Source organism: Capricornis sumatraensis, chromosome 20, assembly GCF_032405125.1.
Source record: "Capricornis sumatraensis isolate serow.1 chromosome 20, serow.2, whole genome shotgun sequence".
Lineage (NCBI taxonomy): Eukaryota > Metazoa > Chordata > Mammalia > Artiodactyla > Bovidae > Capricornis > Capricornis sumatraensis.
Genome location: NC_091088.1, coordinates 49,125,822 through 49,147,794, shown reverse-complemented (window position 1 = coordinate 49,147,794; position 21,973 = coordinate 49,125,822). Strand labels below are relative to the sequence as shown.

Below are 21,973 nucleotides of genomic sequence, written 5' to 3'. Positions count from 1 at the left end.
TGAATAAGAGAGAAGAGAAATTGTAGTTCATTTATGTGACAGAATATTATTCAGTGAGAAAAAAATAGAAGAGAGCTGTCAAGTCACCAAAATGAGGAGCCTTAAATACATATTTCTAAATGAAAGAAACCACCTCTGAAAAGGCTACATACTATATGATTCCAACTACATAAGATTATGCAAAAGGCAAAAATATGGAGCCAGTAAACAGGCCCATGGTTGCCAGGGGTTCTGGGGAAGAAGGGGAGGGGTGAACATTTATAGCACAAGAAGTTTTGAGTTTTTAGGACAGTGAAATTATTCTGTATGATATTGTGATGGTGATAACATGATGTGATTTTGGCAAAACCCACACCACACAACATCCACTGGATCATCGAAAAAGCAAGAGAGTTTCAGAAAAACATCTATTTCTGCTTTATTGACTATGCCAAAGCCTTTGACTGTGTGGATTACAATAAAGTATGGAAAATTCTGAAAGATGGGAATACCAGACCACTTGACCTGCCTCTTAAGAAACCTGTATGCAGGTCAGGAAGCAACAGTTAAAACTGGACACAGAACAACAAACTGGTTCCAAATAGGAAAAGGAATACATCAAGGCTGTATATTGTGACCTGCTTATTTAACTTATATGCAGAGTACATCATGAGAAATGCTGGGCTGGAAGAAGCACAAGCTGGAATCAAGATTTCCAGGAGAAATATCAATAACCTCAGATATGCAGATGACACCACCCTTATGGCAGAAAGTGAAGAAGAATTAAAGAGTCTCTTGATGAAAGTGAAAGTGGAGAGTGAAAAAGTTGGCTTAAAGCTCAACATTCAGAAAACTAAGATCATGGTATCTGGTCCCATCACTTCATGGGAAATAGATGGGGAAACAGTGAAAACAGTGTCAGACTTTATTTTGGGGGGCTCCAAAATCACTGCAGATGGTGACTGCAGCCATGAAATTAAAAGACGCTTACTCCTTGGAAGGAAAGTTATGACCAACCTAGACAGCATATTAAAAAGCAGAGACATTACTTTATCAACAAAGGTTCATCTAGTCAAGGCTATGGTTTTTCCAGTGGTCATGTATGGATGTGAGAGTTGGACTGTGAAGAAAGCTGAGCACTGAAGAATTGATGCTTTTGAACTGTGGTGTTGGAGAAAACTCTTGAGAGTCCCTTGGACTGCAAGGAGATCCAACCAGTCCATTCTAAAGGAGATCAGTCCTGGGTGTTCATTGGAGGGACGGATGTTGAAGCTGAAGCTCCAATATTTTGGCCACCTGATGTGAAGAGCTGACTCATTGGAAAAGACCCTGATGCTGGGAGGGATTGAGGGCAGGAGGAGAAGGGGACAACAGAGGATAAGAGGGTTGGATGGCATCACCAACTCAATGGATATGTGTTTGGGCGGACTCCGGGAGTTGGTGATGGACAGGGAGGCCTGGTGTGCTGTGGTTTATGAGGTCGCAAAGAGTCAGACATGACTGAGCGACTGATCTGGACTGGACACAACATAAAGTGTGAAACTTAAACCATGGACGTTAATTCATAATTATGTTATCAACATTGGTTCATTAATGGTGATAAGTATACCACACTTAATGCAAGGTATTAATAATACTGGCAACTTGAGAGTAGGGCTATAATATAACTCTGTATGATTTGCTCAATTTTTATATAAACCTAAAACTGCTCTAAAAAATAAAATCGATTTTTAAAAAAGAGTTCTACGCTCCTAAAAACTGGTCACTGAACTAATTTGGGAATACCACTCAGATCTATTGTGTCATCATTTCTTTGATTATGAAACTGAATGTGGTCGGCAAAATAATGTTCTCCCCCAACCCTACCCCTGGAGAAGGCAATGGCACCCCACTCCAGTACTGTTGCCTGGAAAATCTCATGGACGGAGGAGCCTGGTGGGCGGCAGTCCATGAGGTTGATAAAGAGTCCCACTCGACTGAGCGACTTCACTCTGACTTTTCACTTTCATGCATTAGAGAAGGAAATGGCAACCCACTCCAGTATTCTTGCCTGTTGAATCCCAGGGACGGGAGACCCTGGTGGGCTGCCGTCTATGGGGTCGCACAGAGTCGGACACGACTGAAGCCGGACATGACTGAAGCGACTTGGCAGCAGCAGCAACAACCCTACCCCCACCCCCAAAGAAGTCCACATCTTAATCCCCCAAACCTGGGAATACGATAGATTTCATGACAGTAGGGAATTAAGGCTGCAGAGGGAATTAAGGGTGCTAAGCAGATGATCTTAAAATAGGTAGAGTATTCTGGGTTATCCATATGGCCCAAATAACCACAGAGTTTTCTAGAAGTGGAAATCCTAGTCAGAGGAGTAAGTAACAACTGAAGAAAGGCACAGAGAGATACAATGTTGCTGGCTTTGAGGCCGGAAGAAGGGGCCCCAAACCAGGGAATGTGACTGGCTTCTAGAAGCTGAAAATGGCAAAGAAGTGGATTATTGCCTAGTGCCTCCAGCAGGGAATACAATCCTGATTGACATGTTGATTGACATGTTGATTTTATCCCAGTGAGATCTTGTCATACTTCTACCTTACAGAACTCTCAGATATTAAATTTATGTTAGGCGGTGAAGTCCGTGGTGATTTACTATAGCATGCTGAGTCATGTTTCATTTTCTGACTTTGCACTTACAAGTAAATATCCTGTGGGAAAACAAAAGGAGAAAGTTTGGTGACATACACGCTGGCCCTTACAGTGCAGAGCTGTCAGATTTTATCAACAGCCATGCCCGCTACAGCAGGGATCCCCAAACCCTGGGCCATGGTACCGGTCCATGGCCTGTTGGAACTGGTCTGCGTAGCAGGAGATGCGTGGCAGGCTGGCCAGCGAAGCTTCATCTATGTTTACAGTTGGTCCCCATCACTGGAACTCCATCTTCTCTCAGATCAGTGGTGGCTTTAGATTCTCATAGACACAAAAACCCTACAGTGAACTGCACAGGCGAGGGATGTAGGTTGCACACTCCTTATGAGAATCCAATGTCTGATGATCTGGTCTGCATTACGGTGAGTGTATAGTTATTTCATTATAGATCACAATGTAATAACAATAGAAATAAAGTACACAATCAATGTAATATGCTTGGATCATCCTGAAACCATCCCCCACTCCAGTCCATGGGAAAACTGTCTTCCATGAAAGCAGTCCCTGGTGCCGAAAAGGTTAGGGACCTCTGGTCTGCAATATATTGAGTGATTTGTCCAGCTATGACAATGACAACAATGAAAAAGCTCCTCCTAGCTCTTAGACACTTGATTCAAAAGGTGGGGTTTCATATCATCTTCATTTCTATAAAGATTTTAATGAAACTGTAGAAAATATAAAACAGAAACATGTTGACGTCTTACACAAATACAAACCAGATGCTGCTCATCTATCTACATATTCCTCAGACATGTACATATTCCTACAAATTCCCAAAATGTGAATTTTGGGAAATTCCATTTATTAATGTACCAAAATAAATGAAAATATCCTACCAGTCAAAGGGCCTGCACAACTCACAAGGGAATCTTATTTGCTTACCTGTGGTGCTGAGCCTCTCCCAAGCAAAGTTTTTTTTAGTCATTTTTCAACTGTCTCAAAATGTGCAGAAGCACTTAATACTAACAAAACAGAGGTTTTACAGAAATGGAAGAAGATATCATCCTTAAACATATGCCTACAAGATGGCTATTATCATTGCTGGTCATAGAAAGGACGTTAAAATGTTAGCCTACCATAAAATCACATATTTTAAGTATGAGACAAGTTAATCCTAAAGGAAATCAATCCCGAATATTCATTGGAAGGACTGATGCTGAAGCTCCAATCCTTTGGCCACCTGATGTGAGGAGCCAACTCATTGGAAAAGACCCTGGTGCTGAGGAAGATTGAGGGCAGGAGGAGAAGGGGTTGACAGGGGATGAGAGGGTTGGATGGCATCACTAACTCAATGGACATGAGTTTGAGCAGGCTCTGGGAGATGGTGAAGGACCGGGAGGCCTGGCGTGCTGCAGTGCATGGGTTGCAACAAGTCAGACACGACTGAGCGACTGAACAACAGCAGCACAGTAGCCAAAACAATATGGTGTGTGCTAGCCACTCAGGTGTGTCCAGCTCGTTGCCGCCCCATGGACTGTAGCCCGCCAGGTTCCTCTGTCCATGGAATTCTGCAGGCAAGAGTACCGGAGTGCATTGCCATTTCCTTCTCCAAAACAATACGGTCCTAGCATAAAAATAGAGCCCAGGAACAAACCCTCACTTATACAGTGAATAATTTGATGAGGAAACCAAGACTACTCAATGGGCAAAGAGTAGTCTCTTCAAAAGTAATGCTGGGAATCCCACTCCTAGGCATATACCCTGAGGAAGTCAAAACTGAAAAAGACACATGTATCCCATTGTTCACTGAAGCCCTATTTACAATAGCTAGAACATGGAAGCAACCTAGGTGTCCATCAACAGATGACTGCATAAAGAAGCTGTGATCGTGTACACAGTGGAATATCACTAGCCATAAAAAGGAACGCATTTGAATCAGCTCTAATGAGGTGAATGAACCTAGAGCCTCTTGTACAGAGTGATGTAAGTCAGAAAGAGAAAGATAAATATCATATACTAATGCATATATACAGAATCTAGAAAGATGGGATCGAAGAATTTATTTGCAGGGCAGCAATGGAGAAACAGACATAGAGACCAGACTTATGGTCTTGAGGAGAGGGAGGAGCGGGTGAGATGTATGGAGAGAGTAACAGGGAAACTTACATTACCATATGTAAAATAGATAGTCAATGGGAATTTGCTGTATGTCTCAGGAGACTCAAACAAGGGCTGTGGCCAACCTAGAGGGGTGGGGTGGGAAGGGAGATGGGAGGGAGGTTCAAGAGGGAGGGGATATATGTATACTTATGGCTGATTCATGTTGAGGTTTGATAGAAAACAAAATTCTGTAAAGCAATCATCCTTTAATTAAAAAATAAACGTTTAAAAAGAAAATGATTTTTTTAATATAAATTTATTTGTTTTCATTGGAGGCTAATTACTTTACAATATTGTAGTGGTTTTGCCATACATTGACATAAATCAGCCATGGGTGTACATGTGTTCCCCATCCTGAACCCCCCTCCCACCTCCCTCCCCATCCCATCCCTCAGGGTCATCCCAGCGCACCAGCCCTGAGCACCCTGTCTCATGCATTGAACCTGGACTGGTGATTCATTTCACATATGATAATATACATGTTTCAATGCCATTCTCCCTAATCATCCCACCCTCGCCCTCTCCCACAAGAAAAGGGGTGCTGGGAGAACTAGATAACCACATAGAGAAGAGAAGAATGAAATTGGACCCCTATCTATACAGCTCAAAAAAAAATTAACTCATATGAATTAAAGATTTAAACATAAGCCCTGAAACCATAAAGGGAAAATATTTATATTCAAAACTGATAAAAAAACTCACAGAATTCAATAACAACAATAGCAATAAAAGAGAAACTGAATGAGCAATTTTTCAAAAAAGACTTACAAATGACCAACAGGTACATGTGTGCTCAGCATCACTAATTATTAAGGAAATGTAAATCAAAACCACAATGAGATATCACCGTACAGTTAGAATGGCTATATCAAAAAGTTAAGTGTTGGTGAGAACATGGACACAAGGGAACTGTTGTGAACTGTAGGGTACAATGTAAATTGGTATAGGCACTATGGAAAAAAGTATTAGAGGAGCCTCAAAAAAAAACTAAGAATGGAACGATCACATGATCCAGGAATCCCTCTTCTGGGTGTATATCCAGAGGAAAGGAAAACAGGATCTCAAAGAGACATCTGCACCCCCGTGTTCATTGCAGCATCACTCATAATAACCAAGGTATGAAAACAAGCTAAACACTCAACAATGAATGAATGGATAAAGCAGACGTAGTATATATGTGTGTGTGTGTGTGTGTGTATAGGATATTATTAGGCCATCAGAAATGAGGACATTCCACCATTTGTGACAAGGATGAACGTTGAGGGCATTATGCTAAATGAAATAAGTCGGACAGAAAAAGACAAGTATTGTGTGATCTCAATGATATGTGGAATCTTTAAAAAAGAAAGAAAGAAATTTATAAAAACAGAGAGTAGAGTAGCGGTTACCAGAGGCTGGGAGGGAGCAGGAGGGAAATGGAGAGCTATTTGGGTCAAAGGATACAAACTTTCAATTATAAGATTAACAAGTTCTGGGGCTCTAATGTACAGCATGGTGATTACAGATAATAACCCTGTATAATATATTTGAAATATTCTAACAGAGTAGATCTTAAATGTTCTTGTTACAAAAATAGAAATGCTAATTATATGACGTGGTGGAGCTCAGGCTATGGTGGTAAGAGGGCTTCCCTGGTGGTTCCAACAGTGAAGAATCCGCGTGCAAAACAAGGAGACCAGGGTTTGATCCCTGGGTTGGGAAGATCTCCCGGAGAAGGAAATGGCTACCCACTCCATTATTCTTGCCTGGAGATTTCCATGGACGGAGGAGGAACCTGGCAGACTACAGTCCATGGACTTGCAAAGAGTCAGACACAACTGAACAACTAACAACCGGGCTTCCCTGCTGGCTCAGCAGTGAAGAATCTGCCTGCAAGGAGAACTGGGTTTGATACCTGGCTCGGGAAGATCCCCTGGAGGAAGGTATGGCAACCCGCTCCAGTATTCTTGCCTGGAGAATCCCATGGACAGAGAAGCCTGGTGGGCTACAGCCCATAGGTTCACAAAGAGTGGGACATGATTGAAGCAACTTAGCACAGTACAAATGGTGGCAAGCATTTGCAATATATATGTGCATCAAATCACACCATGTACCTCTTAATCTGACACGATGTTACATGTCAATTATATCTCAATAAAGCTGGAAAAGATAAATACATAAAGTATCTGTCTAACCAGTCTTATTGTATTTATATTCTCTTTTTTTAAAGTTTTACATTTATATATCTTAAGAATGTACAATAATACAGTCTGTAAATTTTAACTAATCAATAAAGGGACTTCCCTGGTGGTCCAGTGGTTAAGACTTTGCCTTCCAATGCAGGGAGTGTAGGTTTGATCTTGGGTCAGGGAAGCTAAGATCCCATATGCCTTGCAGCCAAAAATACCAAAACATAATACAGAAATAACATTGTAACAAATTCAATACAGATTTTTTTTTTAGTGATCCACATAAAAAAACTTAAAAAATCTTTTAAATAACCAATAAAGTCTTTTTTTAAGTCAAAATAAATTGCTATATCAAAAGACAGAAAGAAATATCACAAAGCATATTTTTCTTAACCATATTTGCTTAATTATCCTATTATTGGTTACTACTAATACTGTTATTGACTAGTTCTAGTGTTATTTTGTTTAAATAATTGTATTTATGTGACAGAAAAGTAAATATTTTTAAATAAATACTCTTTTGATACTTTGCTTGTATTTTTACTTTTTCTAGCTTTATTGCAATATAATTGACTTAATCACTTTTCATATTTTTATGCTAAAGTAACAACACATTGGCATAAAATTTTTATTATGTATTATATTATTGGTTTTTTTTTTAATCAGGTGTTGCAGTCTCCTGCATTGGCTGTCTAACAAGTTGATCGTGGCAGGCAGGGTCTTATCCACATTTTTATACACTTAGAAACCCCCAATCTAGAGAATGAGATGATTCTAATTAAGGTTGGGGGACAAGGTGGGACCCTACTTCTTTGATGCTCACACATGGAGGACAGCCCTCAGGATGTCCCAGGCTGGTCATTATGTGCCCTTGGCATGGGAATCAAAGGATGCAGAGAGTAGAGAGGGAAGACCCTCCTGGAACCTCAGAGTGATCTGCTTATCCACAAGCTGACCCCTTTCCCTCCAAAGCCCCCAGTTGGCTCCATCATTTGCCAGTCTGAACAGGCTCTTGCTCCAACAAAGTTCAAATAACGATGGTGCAGAGAAATACCTGGCAACTTCTCACTTGAGCAAATGGAAAGACCCAGTTTCCACATTTTCAGGCAGTTCCGTGGATGGGGACAGCCTGGCCAGGTGTGGCTTTCAGACTGAAATGCTCGGGGATCTTACTTGACAGTACATTTCTGCTAACAACAATTCTCACAAATGTAATAGAGATTTTAAGTCACTGAAAGGTTGGCCACTTTTACCTTTGAAGCAGAAAGGATCCATTTCTTGTTGTTGCTAATGGAAACATCCATCACCCAGTCATTATGGCCCTGAAGAAAAGTAGAGTTTTAAGAGGACTAGAGGGGGAAAAAAAACCTTTGAAAGAACAACACGAACTGAAAAACAAAGTCAAGAATTCAACATTGCTTGGTTTTGAAAGCAACTAATTGTGTGTCCCTGGTTTCACCCACGACATTTAAGGTCTACAAAGTGTAAAGGCTTGTGATTCATGTGTATTTCACAGCACCATATGTGTTTTTTTAAATAGTACTCTGGTGCTTAACACAATGGGAAAAAAATTATATTCCCAGCTGGTCACAGAGCACATTTTGCAGTTTTTTGTCTGCTTTCTTTGTTCTAGGAAATATCACTCAGTAGTCCTATTGCTAAGGGAGCATTTGGCTTCAAGTAACTGCAAATCTACCCACTGTGACTTAAGTACATGGGGTTAATTTCCTCCAGTAAATGGGGTTTAGAGGAGATAAATACTTGCTGGTTCAGACACTTAATGATGTTGGAGCTCCATGTCAGCATCTTTTTCATTCTTTGGTCTTTCCCAAATGGAAAGAGGTGGATGGTGAGGTATGGTAAGAAGAAAAGAAGTAAGAGTTAGGTTAAACTGCTGTGCATTTAACAACAAGGCAGGAATTTGAGGGTGGAATAATAGAGAGAGGAGAAAAGGGGAAATGGAGAGAAGAATGACCTGGTGGGAGCAAAAGGGACTTTTAACCACAGTGAGGCTGAATGTTTATGTGCTATGATGTAAGCTCCCCTGGCCTCTCCATACCCACAGAGAAGAGGGGGACAAAGAACAGCCCTGGGCGTCTCCTGCATTCACACCCAAAGGTGGCCATGCGATCACAAGATCAAGGAGTGTGCAAAAATCTTGGCATGGGGGCAACTGGAGCAGAGGCACCAGTTCTGGAACTGCCTACCCTCTGGGTTCTCGCTGTGCTGGATAATCCACCTCCATATCACAAAGCCACTTGAGTTAAGTCTCCTCTAACTTGCAGCCAAAAGCACCCAGTCGACACCCACCATTCTGGAGCCCACAGCTGTCTGTGCATGCCTCATGATGACATTCATTCCTCTGTATAGGGATTCCTGCCATTTGCAGACACAGCCCCTACTCAGAGTTTTTGCCTTTACTGCTCCACTTTCCTGGAATGTCTTTCCCCAAGATCCTCACTCATCCAGTCTTTCCTTGCCCTCCAGTTCTCAGCTCAAATGCCACCTTCTCCGAGAGGCCCTCCTGACCCACCCACTATGGATTAATCCCTGGAATCTATTACATCACCCTGTTGTGGGTTCTCTGTGTCGCTCATCACTGTTGAGGATGTGTTTGCTGGTTTTCTTGTCTGTCATTCCCCACAGAGGTGTCAGTTCCATTTGGGAATATTCAGGTCTGTCTCACTGTTGTATCCCCAGCACCCAATATGAAATGACTAAAGAATGAAGCTCAGGGACTTCCCTGGTGGTCCAGTGGTTAAGACTCCATGTTCCCTGTGCTGGGGACCCAGTTCAATCCCTGGTCAGGGAACTAGATCTCGCATGTCACAACCAAAGATCCAGCATACTTACTAGTTCCCTGTGTGTGCTGAGTCGTGTCCGACTCTTGCGATCCCATGGATTGTAGCCCGCCAGGCTCCTCTGTCCATGGGACTTTCTGGGCAAGAATACTGGAGTGGGTTGCCATTTCCTTCTCCAGGGGATCTTCCCAACTCAGGGATCAAACCCATGTCTTCTGCACTGACAGGAGGATTCTCTACCACTTGTGCCACCTGGGAAGCCCAAAGATCCAGCATGCTGCAACTGAAAAAAAGATCCCATGTGCTACAACTAAGACCTAGCACAGTCAAACAAAGAAATAAAATAAGTATATTTTTTTTAAAAAAGAATGATGCTCAGATCTTCTATCTGATACTGGCATTGGTACCTTCAAGGACAGCTTCCGGTAGCCTTCTTCTACATCCCAAATAGCCACGGTCTTGTCGAACCCTCCAGACACGAGAAAAGAGGCTGGAACACAAATGAAAGCATCTCAGGGGGTAACCTTCCTCAGCCAACTGCTTCCTCCTCTGGTGAAGCCAAAGCAGGCTGAGGGTGCATCTGTGAGGTGCCACTGTGTCTGAGGACACTCAACTCTCTTCCTGGTGTGACTCAACAGCCCCCAGTCAATTAGAGCTGGGCTTCCTTGGTGGCTCAGATGGTAAAGAATCTACCTGCAATGCAGAAGACCCAGTCTGATTCCTGGGTTGAGAGGATCCTCTGGAGAAAGGAATGGCAACCCACTCCAGTATTATTGCCTGGAAAATCCCATGGACAGAGGAGCCTAGTGGGGTACAGTCCATGGGGTCGAAAAGAGTTGGACACGACTGAGCAACTAACACTTTCACTTTTTCTCAATGTTCATGGTAGTTATGCTCTACAAAGTCATCTCAAACACTCAATGAATGACTGGCCATAGGGAAAATGTGGGGTTAAGTTCCTGTGAGCCTCTGATCACAACATTTTCATCAGCCAGTCAATACTTAACTTTGTTTTCTGTCTGATTCTGTTTACAGATGCCTTATTTAACACATACTGCTTATTTGTTAACATTGAATCCATAGCCCCTGGCATTATAACTCATGCCTGAATAATGCTTATCTAACTTGTGTTTCCCTGTAAAGCACATCACAGGCTTCACACAGTTAGGATCCTGGACAGTACTACAGCACTATGTTTGGGGGCCTCTTTAAACAGCAAAATCATAAGCAAAAAGCACAAAATGGAAAAAAAAAAGTGGAACTAAATAGATCGCAAAAAAGACATCTTATGATAAGAGAACTGAAAGAAGGCAGAGGGTCACCTCATTCAATCTCAGTTGGGAACACGTGTATATGGCAAATTCGTCGCTGCTCTGCACATATCCATGGATGGCTGCAAAAGTGCCATAAGTATTGATTTTAGGGTTACAAATAAACTTTACCCAGTAGGTAACTTCACAAATACAGAATCTGCAAATAGTGACAACTGACTATACACAGCTCTGAAACCTAAATAGAAAGCCAAAGACAGAAGCTGGTGGGATACCTCAAAGGAGGGTCTGACTTATAGAGATGCTACTTCTGAAGAAGGAAACATTTCACAAGTCAGGCCCTGACTATGTGCGTATTGGTTGGGTAGCAGCCCGCCCCCAGCCCCTGTCACACAGAGCAAGCCCCACTCCCCACAAGGATTGGGGAGTACAACATTTTGGCTCCTGGATGTCAGGAACAGTCATGGCCCTCACTGAAGCCAGCTGCCCCTGGCTGTTTCCGGTCATTGTTCCTGGTCGCATCTATGCCTCTTTATCAGGAAGGCTCCACAATGTACCATGGGGAAACACCCCTCACCTATTCTCAGTGCCTCTCATTCAGAAGGCACGACTCAGATCTCAAGCTCAAAGGATGGGTAAGATTCCCAGGCCTGGCCAATCAGAGACTTCCATTCCCTGTGAAAGGGGCGGGTTCACAGATGGGCATGTGTCAGCTGAACCAATGGGAGTCTTCCCTGGGACTTGTGTGGGTGCCATCAGAAAGAGGGTCTCTCTTCCTCTAGGACTGTCAGTAGCCAGAACCGTTGTTGGCCTAGACCACCAGAGGCCATCTTTGCCTCTCTGAGGAGAAAGATCAATACAGAAGAGAAACTGAGCTGGGCGGGGGGTGGGGTGGGCAGAGTGGAAGAGTTGGCTTCCTGAGAGCATTGTCTGAGTGTCTGGATCCAGCTACTCCTGAAGAGAGATCAGCTCTTGGACTCACTCACTACAGAACTTAATAGAACTTGTTGCCTTGGCTACATCAAGCTGAGTGTCTGTCACTTGCAAACTTGCGCATCTCTCTCTTGATTCTTGAGGAAAATAAATCCACCCGCACTGTGGGCATCATTGGAAAGCCTTTCTGTCCTAAGGAGGGTCCATGTGAATGGAACATGAGGAGCTTGGCCCCAGCAGTCCCACGGTGTGGAATCCTTTGATGTGTTAATTACTCACTGTCTCTGGCAAAGTGGCAGGAGCTCACGCAACCTTCATGGCCCTGCATCAGAGTCACACAGGCTCCACGGTTTCGAAACTCCCCAGTATGGACATTCCATATTTTCAAGGTTTTATCCCAGGAGCTTGTACACAGGAAATGGCCACTGAAGGTGAAACAACAGTTTGAGATGGCATTGTTATGTGCCCTGCAATACATATGAGAGGGTTCACACATTAGCATGTCACTCCTGGAGAATCCGGAGACATATTTAAAGTGGAGGTGAGTAGGGCATTGGAGCTGATGCCTTGTGACTTAATGGATATCACTTTTTTGATCACTGCCTACTATGATCCAAATATTAATTAATGTAACTATGTTACACTATTCCAGGAGGTCCCAATAATGGCAATATTGATCTTTTTGACTGGATAATTCTTTGTGGTAGGGGGATGTCCTATGCATTGTAGGATGTTTAGCAACATCCCTGGGCACCCCTTAGCACCTGCTGGTAGCCTCCATACCCAATTATCACAACCAAAGAATGTCCCCCAGACACTGCCAAATGTCCACGGGGGCACAAGAGAACCACCACCCTCTTCAGAGCTGTTTGAGGCTTCAGAAAAAAAGAGCAGGTGGAAACATTGTCTGTGATAGTTAATGGACTAATCGCCTTTCAGGTTTAAGGTGGGTCTCCTCTGCTCCCCACTTCCCCTCCTTTCGCTCACGGACAGGGGGGCGTGGCTCCTTCCCCTCGTCTTCACCACCCCTCTCTCACTCACTCCCCTTACTTCTCCTCACACCAAATGCTCTCTTTCTCCCTCTCCCTCTCTCCTTATCTGTCTTTAGTGCCACTAAAGCATATTTTAATGTTGGGCATTTAATTAGTAAAGTTTGGGGCTATTTATTCTCAATTTTTAAATGTCATTTTAAATTTTATTTATTTATGGCAGCGTTGGGTCTTTGCTGCTTCATGGGCTTTCTCTAGTTGTGGCGAGTGGGGGCTACTCTCTAGCTGTGGTGTGAGGACTTCTCATTGCTGTGGCTTCTCCTGTTGCAGAGAATGGGCTCTAGGTGAGTGGGTTTCAGAAGCTGTGGTCTGTAGGCTCAACAGCTGCAGCTTCTGGGCTCTAGAGTACAAGCTCCATAGCTGCAGCACACAGGCTTAGCTGCCCCACAGCATGTGGAGTCTTCCGGGATCAGAGACCTAATCGATGGCTCCTGCACTGGCAGGCAGATTCTTTGCCACTGAGCCTCCAGGGAAGCCCAGACTATCTTATCTTTTTAGGGAAAAAAATTGTCAGAATTCTGCTTTTTGTTTTGTTTCATGATCCTCAAAGTATTTTCCCTATGATTCTCATCTCCTGTAACAAATAGGGTTTTCAATCTAAACTATAAACATAATTGAGCATCTCTGAGTAGCCTGGATTATAATATTAATTCAAACTGAAGAAGAGGTTGAATAAATTGTTTTCTAGCCCCCAAGTCAGAGTTTTAGACTCCGTGTGGGTTCTTTGAAGTATACAAACTGAGTAGGATCAAAGGAGAAGAAAAGTCAGCTTCTCAGGGGTCTCCAGGCTTCAGATGTCCAAGTCCCAGTACCTGGTGGGGTAAGAACCATCCCAGCATTTACTGGAGGTAAACAGCCAGCCCTTCTCTGAATCCAAAATTTGTCACTGAGGTTTAAACCAAGGGTCTCTACTCCAGGATGGGACTCTCATTTCAGATGAGTTCCGTGTATCATAAAAGACCATTTTACTTAGTACAAAAGTTTGGTGAAAGTGTTTGTGTTGCCCTTGCAGCTCTGGACAAGACGGAGTCAATACACTGCTTCCTATTCCTCCTGTTAAGCACAGCTATGAACCTTGGCCACAGGACTGGAAAAGGTCAGTTTTCATTCCAATCCCAAAGAAAGGCAATGCCAAAGAATGCTCAAACTACTGCACAATTGCACTCATCTCACACGCTAGAAAAGTAATGCTCAAAATTCTCCAAGCCAAACTTCAGCAATACGTGAACCGTGAACTTCCAGATGTTCAAGCTGGTTTTAGAAAAGGCAGAGGAACCAGAGATCAAATTGCCAACATCTGCTGGATCATGGAAAAAGCAAGAGGGTTCCAGAAAAACATCTATTTCTGCTTTATTGACTATGCCAAAGCCTTTGACTGTGTGGGTCACAATACACTGTGGAAAATTCTGAAAGAGATGGGAATATGAGACCACCTGACCTGCCTCTTGAGAAATCTGTATGCAGGTCAGGAAGCAACAGTTAGAACTGGGCATGGAACAACAGACTGGTTCCAAATAGGAAAAGGAGTACGTCAAGGCTGTATATTGTCACCCTGCTTATTTAACTTATATGCAGAGTACTTCATGAGAAACGCTGGGCTGGAAGAAGCACTAGCTGGAATCAAGATTGCCGGGAGAAATATCAGTAACCTCAGATATGCAGATGACACCACCCTTATGGCAGAAAGTGAAGAGGAACTAAAGAGCCTCTTGATGAAAGTGAAAGTGGAGAGTAAAAAAGTTGGCTTAAAGCTCAACATTCAGAAAACGAAGATCATGGCATCTGGTCCCATCACTTCATGGGAAATAGATGGGGAAACAGTGGAAACAGTGTCAGACTTTATTTTTGGGGGCTCCAAAATCACTGCAGATGGTGACTGCAGCCATGAAATTAAAAGACGCTTACTCCTTGGAAGAAAAGTTATGACCAACCTAGACAGCATATTCAAAAGCAGAGACATTACTTTGCCAACAAAGGTCCATCTAGTCAAGGCTATGGGTTTTCTAGTGGTCATGTATTGATGTGAGAGTTGGACTGTGAAGAAAGCTGAGCACTGAAGAATTGATGCTTTTGAACTGTGGTGTTGGAGAAGACTCTTGAGAGTCCCTTGCACTGCAAGGAGATCCAACCAGTCCATTCTGAAGGAGATCAGCCCCGGGTGTTCTTTGGAAGGAATGATCCTAAAGGTGAAACTCCAGTACTTCTGCCACCTGATGCGAAGAGTTGACTCATTGGAAAAGACCCTGATGCTGGGAGGGATTGAGGGCAGGAGGAAAAGGGGAAAACAGAGGATGAAATGGCTGGATGGCATCACTGACTCGATGGACTTGAGTCTGAGTGAACTCCGGGAGTTGGTGATGGACAGGGAGTCCTGGCGTGCTGCGATTCATGGGGTCGCAAAGAGTCGGACACGACTGAGCGACTGAACTGAACTGAACTGAAGAACCTTGGGCATTTATAGAGCAAATATAAAACTGTGAACAGTGGAGAAGAAAAGGCAGACTAGCTAAGGATCTTGGGACCCAAGGATGGCATGCTGTTGAATACCTACAATTTTCTTTTTGCTTCTTATATCCTGAACTGAGTACTGGGGAAGCTGCAACCTCCAAAACAATGGGGACTGGATAAAAGGCTCCCAAGAAAAGCCTGTTCTTCCTAGCCAAAGAGATAGCCTAGTAACCTTTAGACAATAGCCTAGTAACCTTTAGACCTCTAGAAAACCTTTAGACAATACCTGCCTTACTCCAACCAAAAATCTTTGGAAAACTGCAATCCCATCCCCAGCACTGTCAGCAAAGGCTGAGAGGGAGGCTAGACTGCCACTCTTGCCAGGTTCTAATGAAGTAGCCTGCTAAAACAGAAGATTTAAATAACATTAAGAGTCTCATAATACCCAAAATGTCTGAGATGAAACTGAAATTCACTCATCATACTAAGTAAGAGCCAGGAAAATCTCAACATGAATGAGAGAGTCAACAGATGCCAATACCTAGATAATACAGACATTAGAATTATCTGACAAGGATTTTTAAGCAGCCATCATAAAAATGCTCTAGGGCTTTCCCAGTGGCTCAGGGGTAAAGAATCTGCCTGCAGTACAGGAAGCACGAGAGACAGGTTCAATCCCTGGGTCAGGAAGATCCCCTGGAGAAGGAAATGGCAACCCACCCCAGTATTCTTGCCTGGAGAATCCCCATGGACAGAGGAGCCTGCATAGGGTCACAAAGAGTCAGACACAACTGAAGTGACCTAGCGTGCATGCATAAAAATGCTCTAATGGACAATTATAATTGTGTTTAAAATAACCAAAAAGATTGGAAGCTTTGCAAATAGAAGATATAAAGAATGACCAAATCGAAATTTTAAAACTGAAAAATACAATAACAACAACCAAAAAGTAAAATTCTATAGAAATGATATAGGAAATAATCAGTAAATATGAAGACAGACACTATAAATTAACCAATTCAAAAAACAGACTGAAAAAAAAAAAGAGAGAGAGCCTTAGGAACCTACGAGAATATAATGAAATATCTAACATTTGGGGCATCAGCATCTCAGAAGAAAAGGAGAAATAAGATAGAGCTGAAGAAATAAAGAAATTATGTCTGGAATTTTACCAAATTTGGCAAAGAACAGATTCAAAAAGCTGAGTGAATCCCAAGTGGGATAAACTCAAAGAAATCTGTATTCAGACACAATATAATTCTACTTTTGCAAAGTAGGGACAGAAAAAAAATCTTGAAAGCAGCAAAAGAGAAACGAGCCCTTCCTTATAGGGAAAGAACAATTTGAATGACAGTGGATTCCCCATCAGAAACCATGGACGCCAGGGAAAAAGCGACACGGTAGCGCTCAGATGAGGAAAGAAAACAACCGTCAATCCAGATTTCTATATCCATCAAAAATATCCTGCAGGAATGATGGGAGGAGCAAGACTTTTTCAGATGAAGGAAAATTTAAGAGAATTTGTTTGCCTCAGAACTACCCTACAAAGTCGCTCAGTTGTGTCCGACTTTTTGCAACCCCATGGGCTGTAGCCCACCAGGCTCCTCCATCCATGGGATTCTCCAGGCAAGAGCACTGGAGTGGGTTGCCATTTCCCTCTCCAGGGGATCTTCCCAACCCAGGGATCGAACCCGGGTCTCCTGCATTGTAGGCAGACGCTTTACCATCTGCTGCTGCTGCTAAGTCGCTTCAATTGTGTCCAACTCTTTGTGACCCCAGAGATGGCAGCCTACCAATCTCTTCTGTCCCTGGGATTCTCCAGGCAAGAACACCAGACTGGGTTGCCATTTCCTTCTCCAATGCATGAGAGTGAAAAGTGAAAGTGAAGTTGCTCAGTCGTGTCCAACTTCGCTATCCCATGGACTGCAGCCCACCAGGATCCTCCATCCATGGGATTTTCCAAGCAAGAATACTGGAGTGGGGTGCCATTGCCTTCTCCGTTACCATCTGAGCCACCAGGGAAATCCAAACTACCCTATAGGAATGGCTAAAGGGAATTTCTCTAAATAGAAAATGGTGAAAGAGGAAAACTTGGAACATCAGAAGACAGAACATGGTCAGCAAAAACATGGGTAAGTACAATAGATCTTCCTTCTCCTCCTGAATTTTCTAAACTAGGTTTGACAACATTAAAAAATTATAACAAAGTACCTATGCTCCTTGCAAGCTTCAGAATCAGTTAAGAGTATGGATTTTCAAAATTATCTAGCAAGAACAGCTATATGATTTTGCAAGGCCCACTGCAAAATTAAAATGCAAGTTCCAAGTTTTTCAAAAAGCTAAATACAGTATCATGACATGATCCAGAAATTTGTTTCCTAGGTATATAGCCAAAAGAATTAAAAGCAGGTACTTGAACAGATATTTGTACACCAATATTGACTGCAGCATTATTTTCAATAGCTAAAAGACAGAAGCAACTCAAGGATTCCCCAACAGATAAACAAAATGTGGTATATACATGCAGTGGAATATTGTTCAGTCATTAAAAGGAATGAAACTCTAATAGATGCTTTAACATGTATTAGATAAACCTTAAAAACATATGCTAAATGAAACAACCAGACACAAAAGGAAAAATAATGTACGATTCTATTCATATGAAATATCTAGAATAAGCAAATTCATAGAGGCAGAAAATAGAGGTTACTTTCTTGCTGTTGTTCAGTCACTAAATTACGTCCAGTTCTTTTTGACCCTATGAACTGCAGCATGCCAGGCTCCTCTGTCCTCCACTATCTCCTGGAGTTTCCTCACATTCATGTCCATGAGCCAGTGATGTTATCTAACCATCTCATCCTCTGTTGCCACCTTCTCCTCCTGCCGTCAATCTTTCCCAGCATCAGAGTCTTTTCCAATGAGCCAGCTCTTCGCATCAGGTGGCCAGAGTATTGGAGCTTCAGCTTCCACACCAGCCCTTCCAAGGAATACTTAGGGTTGATTTTCTTTAGGACTGGCTGGTTTGATCTCCTTGTAGCCTTGGGGACTCTCAAGAGTCTTCTCCAACATCACGGTTCAAAAGCATCAGTTCTTCAGCACTCAGCCTTCTTTATGGTTCAACTCTCACACCCGTACATGACTACTGGAAAAACCATAGCATTGACTATATGGATCTTTGTCAACAAAGTGATATCTCTACTTTTTAATATGCTGTCTAGGTTACTAGAGACTAGGATTGAGGGGAGTGGGGAATTATTGTTCAATGGGTACTGAGTTTCTGTTTGGGTAATAGAAGAGTTTTGGAAATAGTGATGATGGGCGTACAAGATTATAAATGAAATTAATGCCAATAAAATGACTTTGAAAATTTTGTACATATAAGACAATTAAAAATAATAATATCCCTCAAACCACTGAATTATGTACATGAAATGGTGAACTGTAGGATGCATGTGAATTATATCTCAGTAAAACTGTTAAGAGGGAAAGGCAGCCAACAGGCAGGAAGGAAGGAAGAAAAGTGATGGCTTCTCAGGAAACAGTGGTTATGAGACAGCTAAGAGAGAATTTCTCACTCTGTATTCTTTTGTACCTTCAAAATTTTGTACTGTGCTGCATGTTTTACATTTTCAAAAAGTAAATTACATATTTTTGAAATAAAAGCATTTGAGGTCCCTTGTTCAAGAATGAAGAATTTGGGGACTTCCCTGGTGGTCCAGTGGCTAAGACTCCAAGTTTTCAACGCAGGGTGTCTGGGTTCCCTCCCTGGTCAGGGAACTGGATCCCATTTGCTGCAAATAAGAGTTCCCATGCCACAACTAAGACCTGGTGCAGTCAAATAAATAGGTAAAAATATTTTTAAAAGTGAAGAACTTCAAGATGTTGACAGCAGAGCAGTCAACCAAGTATGAGCCCTCCTGTGTGTGGGACCCTGCGTAACTTCAGAATTTCATGCCACGAAGCCAGCCCTGTCCTGCAGCACTGAGAATCTTTGTCTCTATATTTTCCTGCTAAAAAATACATTTCCAGAAAATTTATAAATGTGGTTCAATCAAATACACCAGTAGACAGTTTCCTTCTTTCCCTTTCCACCGTCCAGAGTTCCAGCTCACAGCTGCCTCACCCTCCTCACTGCCACTGCCGAGCAGTTCTAACGAGCAGAACAGGCATCCACAGCCCCTGCTGACTCCAGCATCCACAGAAGCCAGTGTCAGTAACAGAGCTGGTGCTGAGTGGCCGCCACGCATTCTACGCTAAGGACTTCCATCTGTTGTCTCCTTCACGCCCCACCGGGGCTCAGTTTGCAGGTGAGGAAACTAAGGTCAAAGGTCACTCAGGATGGGACCCTGCACACTCTTAAGCCCTGGCCAGACACCCACGGGAAAGCCTGGTGCAGGCCAGTAGGGCTCATAACTGAGCCAAGTGGGCAGGATGACACAACCCGAGGCCATGACTCCTGGTCCCATTAGGGAGGGCTGCCCACACAGCTGGTGCTGGTGGCCACAGACGGAGTGAGCAGACCTTCTCGTTTTGCAGGAGATGCTGGAAACCCACATGTGGGGAGGCAGGGGGCACTCAGCACCATGTTTTCCAGTGTTGGCTCACACTGCAACAAATGCATCTGAGGCCCGTCCCAGCCCACAGGCCACAACTACAGTAAGTCCCCTACGGAGGATTAATTTCTGTTCTGAGAGTGTGTTCATAAGTGCAATTTGTTTCTAAGCCCAACAAAGCTGGCTTAGGTCCCCAGCTAACCCAATCGGCTATATAGTACTGTCTTACAATACTTTTCACACAAATTATATGTACAGGAAAAACAAACACCAAAAATAAAACAGTTACTATTACAGAACCTTGAAAAGTACAGTAGCACAGTACAACAGCTGGCATACAGGGGCTGGCTCAGACGTTCACGTCTTTGAAAGCTCGCAACTTGAAGGTTCCAATGTAGAGGACTTACTGGAGTGGTTTCCCCTTGCTTGCCTGTGCCCTTCCCATTCTCCATCTCCAGCCTCCTTGCAGCACCACAGCGGACCACAGCTGGAGATGCCCCACGTCCACACCAGCTGGGGAGCTGAAGGTGCACAGGCTGAATCCAAGAGGGTGTGAATCCCGCCCACCTCCCTGTTGCAGCATGCTGCCCAGCCTCCTCACTTGGTGATGGTGAGCAGCGTGGTCTGTGACGTCACATCCCAGATCTTGATGCTCCTGTCAAACGAGACGGAAGCCACCCTCTGGCTGTCAGGGTCAAAGCAGCAGGCGGTGAGTGACATCATGTGATGATCTGAGGCACAGGGAAAGTGACTTGATACTGGGCCACATGCTCCTGGGACACTGAGGTTGCTCCCCCAGACAGCGACAGTATAATAGAAACACAATTCTGGTTTTCACAAGGAAGGGACTCTTCACTTGCATAATCATTTCCTGAATGCCTGCTGTATACCAGGCCTTGAGCCAGGAGCTCTGCCCTCTTCCCCCTCAGAGGTCACAGGCAGACACCTCTGAGCAGGCAACAACCTGCAGCCAATGTCACAGCTCCAAACCAATGGAAGGAAACCTGGCCCAGTCCTGAGAGATCGCTAAAAGCTATGGAGGGAAACAGGAAAAGAAGAGTGCTCTAGGCAGAAGGAACAGGGTGTGCCAAGGCTTGACATGACACAGCGTGAAGGAGCATGGTGAGCAGACAGGGCTTAGAGTGTGAGGAGAGAGGGTACGAGAAGACACATCAAGGGAAAAATGCAAGCTGTGTGGCAGACACACATCATGGCTTCATGGTGATAAAAATAAACATTAAATGTATGTGGGAAGTAGTACTGTGTGTGTGTGTGTTTGCACATACACACACTCATGGGAAGACCCCCCAGCAATGTACTGTTAATGATAGGTACCTAAATAGATGAACCTATTTGCAAGGCAGGAACAGAGACACAGACGTAGAGAATGGACTGTGGACACAGTGGGGCAGGGGAGGGTGGAATGAACTGGGAGAGTAGCTCTTACACAGATACACTACCACGTGTGAAATAGTTGATGGGAAGCTGCTGTGTAGCACAGGGGGCTCTGCTCAGCGCTGTGCCGCTGCTGCTGAGTCGCTTCAGTTGTGTCCGATTCTGTGCGACCCCACAGACGGCAGCCCACCAGGCTCCCATGTCCCTGGGACTCTCCAGGCAAGAACCCTGGAGTGGGTTGCCATTTCCTTCTCCAATGCAGGAAAGTGAAAATGAAAGTGAAGTCGCTCAGTCGTGTCCGACTCCTAGCGACCCCATGGACTGCAGCCCACCAGGCTCCTCCGTCCATGGGATTTTCCAGGCAAGAGGACTGGAGTGGGGTGCCATCGCCTTCTCCAGCTCAGTGCTCTATGATGACCTAAAAGCGTGAGATGGGGGTGGGAGGGAGGCTCAAGAGGGAGTGGATATATGTAAACATGCAGCTGATTCACTCTGTTGTAGAGCTGAAACTAACACAGCATTGTAAAGCAGTTATACTCCAGTTTAAAAAAAAAAAACTATCTCACAGCACAATTT

General features: G+C 43.7%; 1 protein-coding gene across 1 annotated transcript in view; it reads right to left on the bottom strand.

The window, feature by feature from the left end:
* The window catches only part of WDR88 (WD repeat domain 88), a 51,169-nt gene that overhangs the window by 3,761 nt on the left and 25,435 nt on the right, over positions 1-21,973 (bottom strand). The window contains exons 6-9 of the mRNA XM_068993046.1: positions 20,604-20,733; positions 12,232-12,419; positions 10,156-10,238; positions 8,201-8,269 (exon numbers count right to left, since the gene is read on the bottom strand). Of these exons, the coding sequence (XP_068849147.1) occupies positions 8,201-8,269; positions 10,156-10,238; positions 12,232-12,419; positions 20,604-20,733 (470 nt within the window). The remainder of the gene's footprint in view (positions 1-8,200; positions 8,270-10,155; positions 10,239-12,231; positions 12,420-20,603; positions 20,734-21,973) is intronic.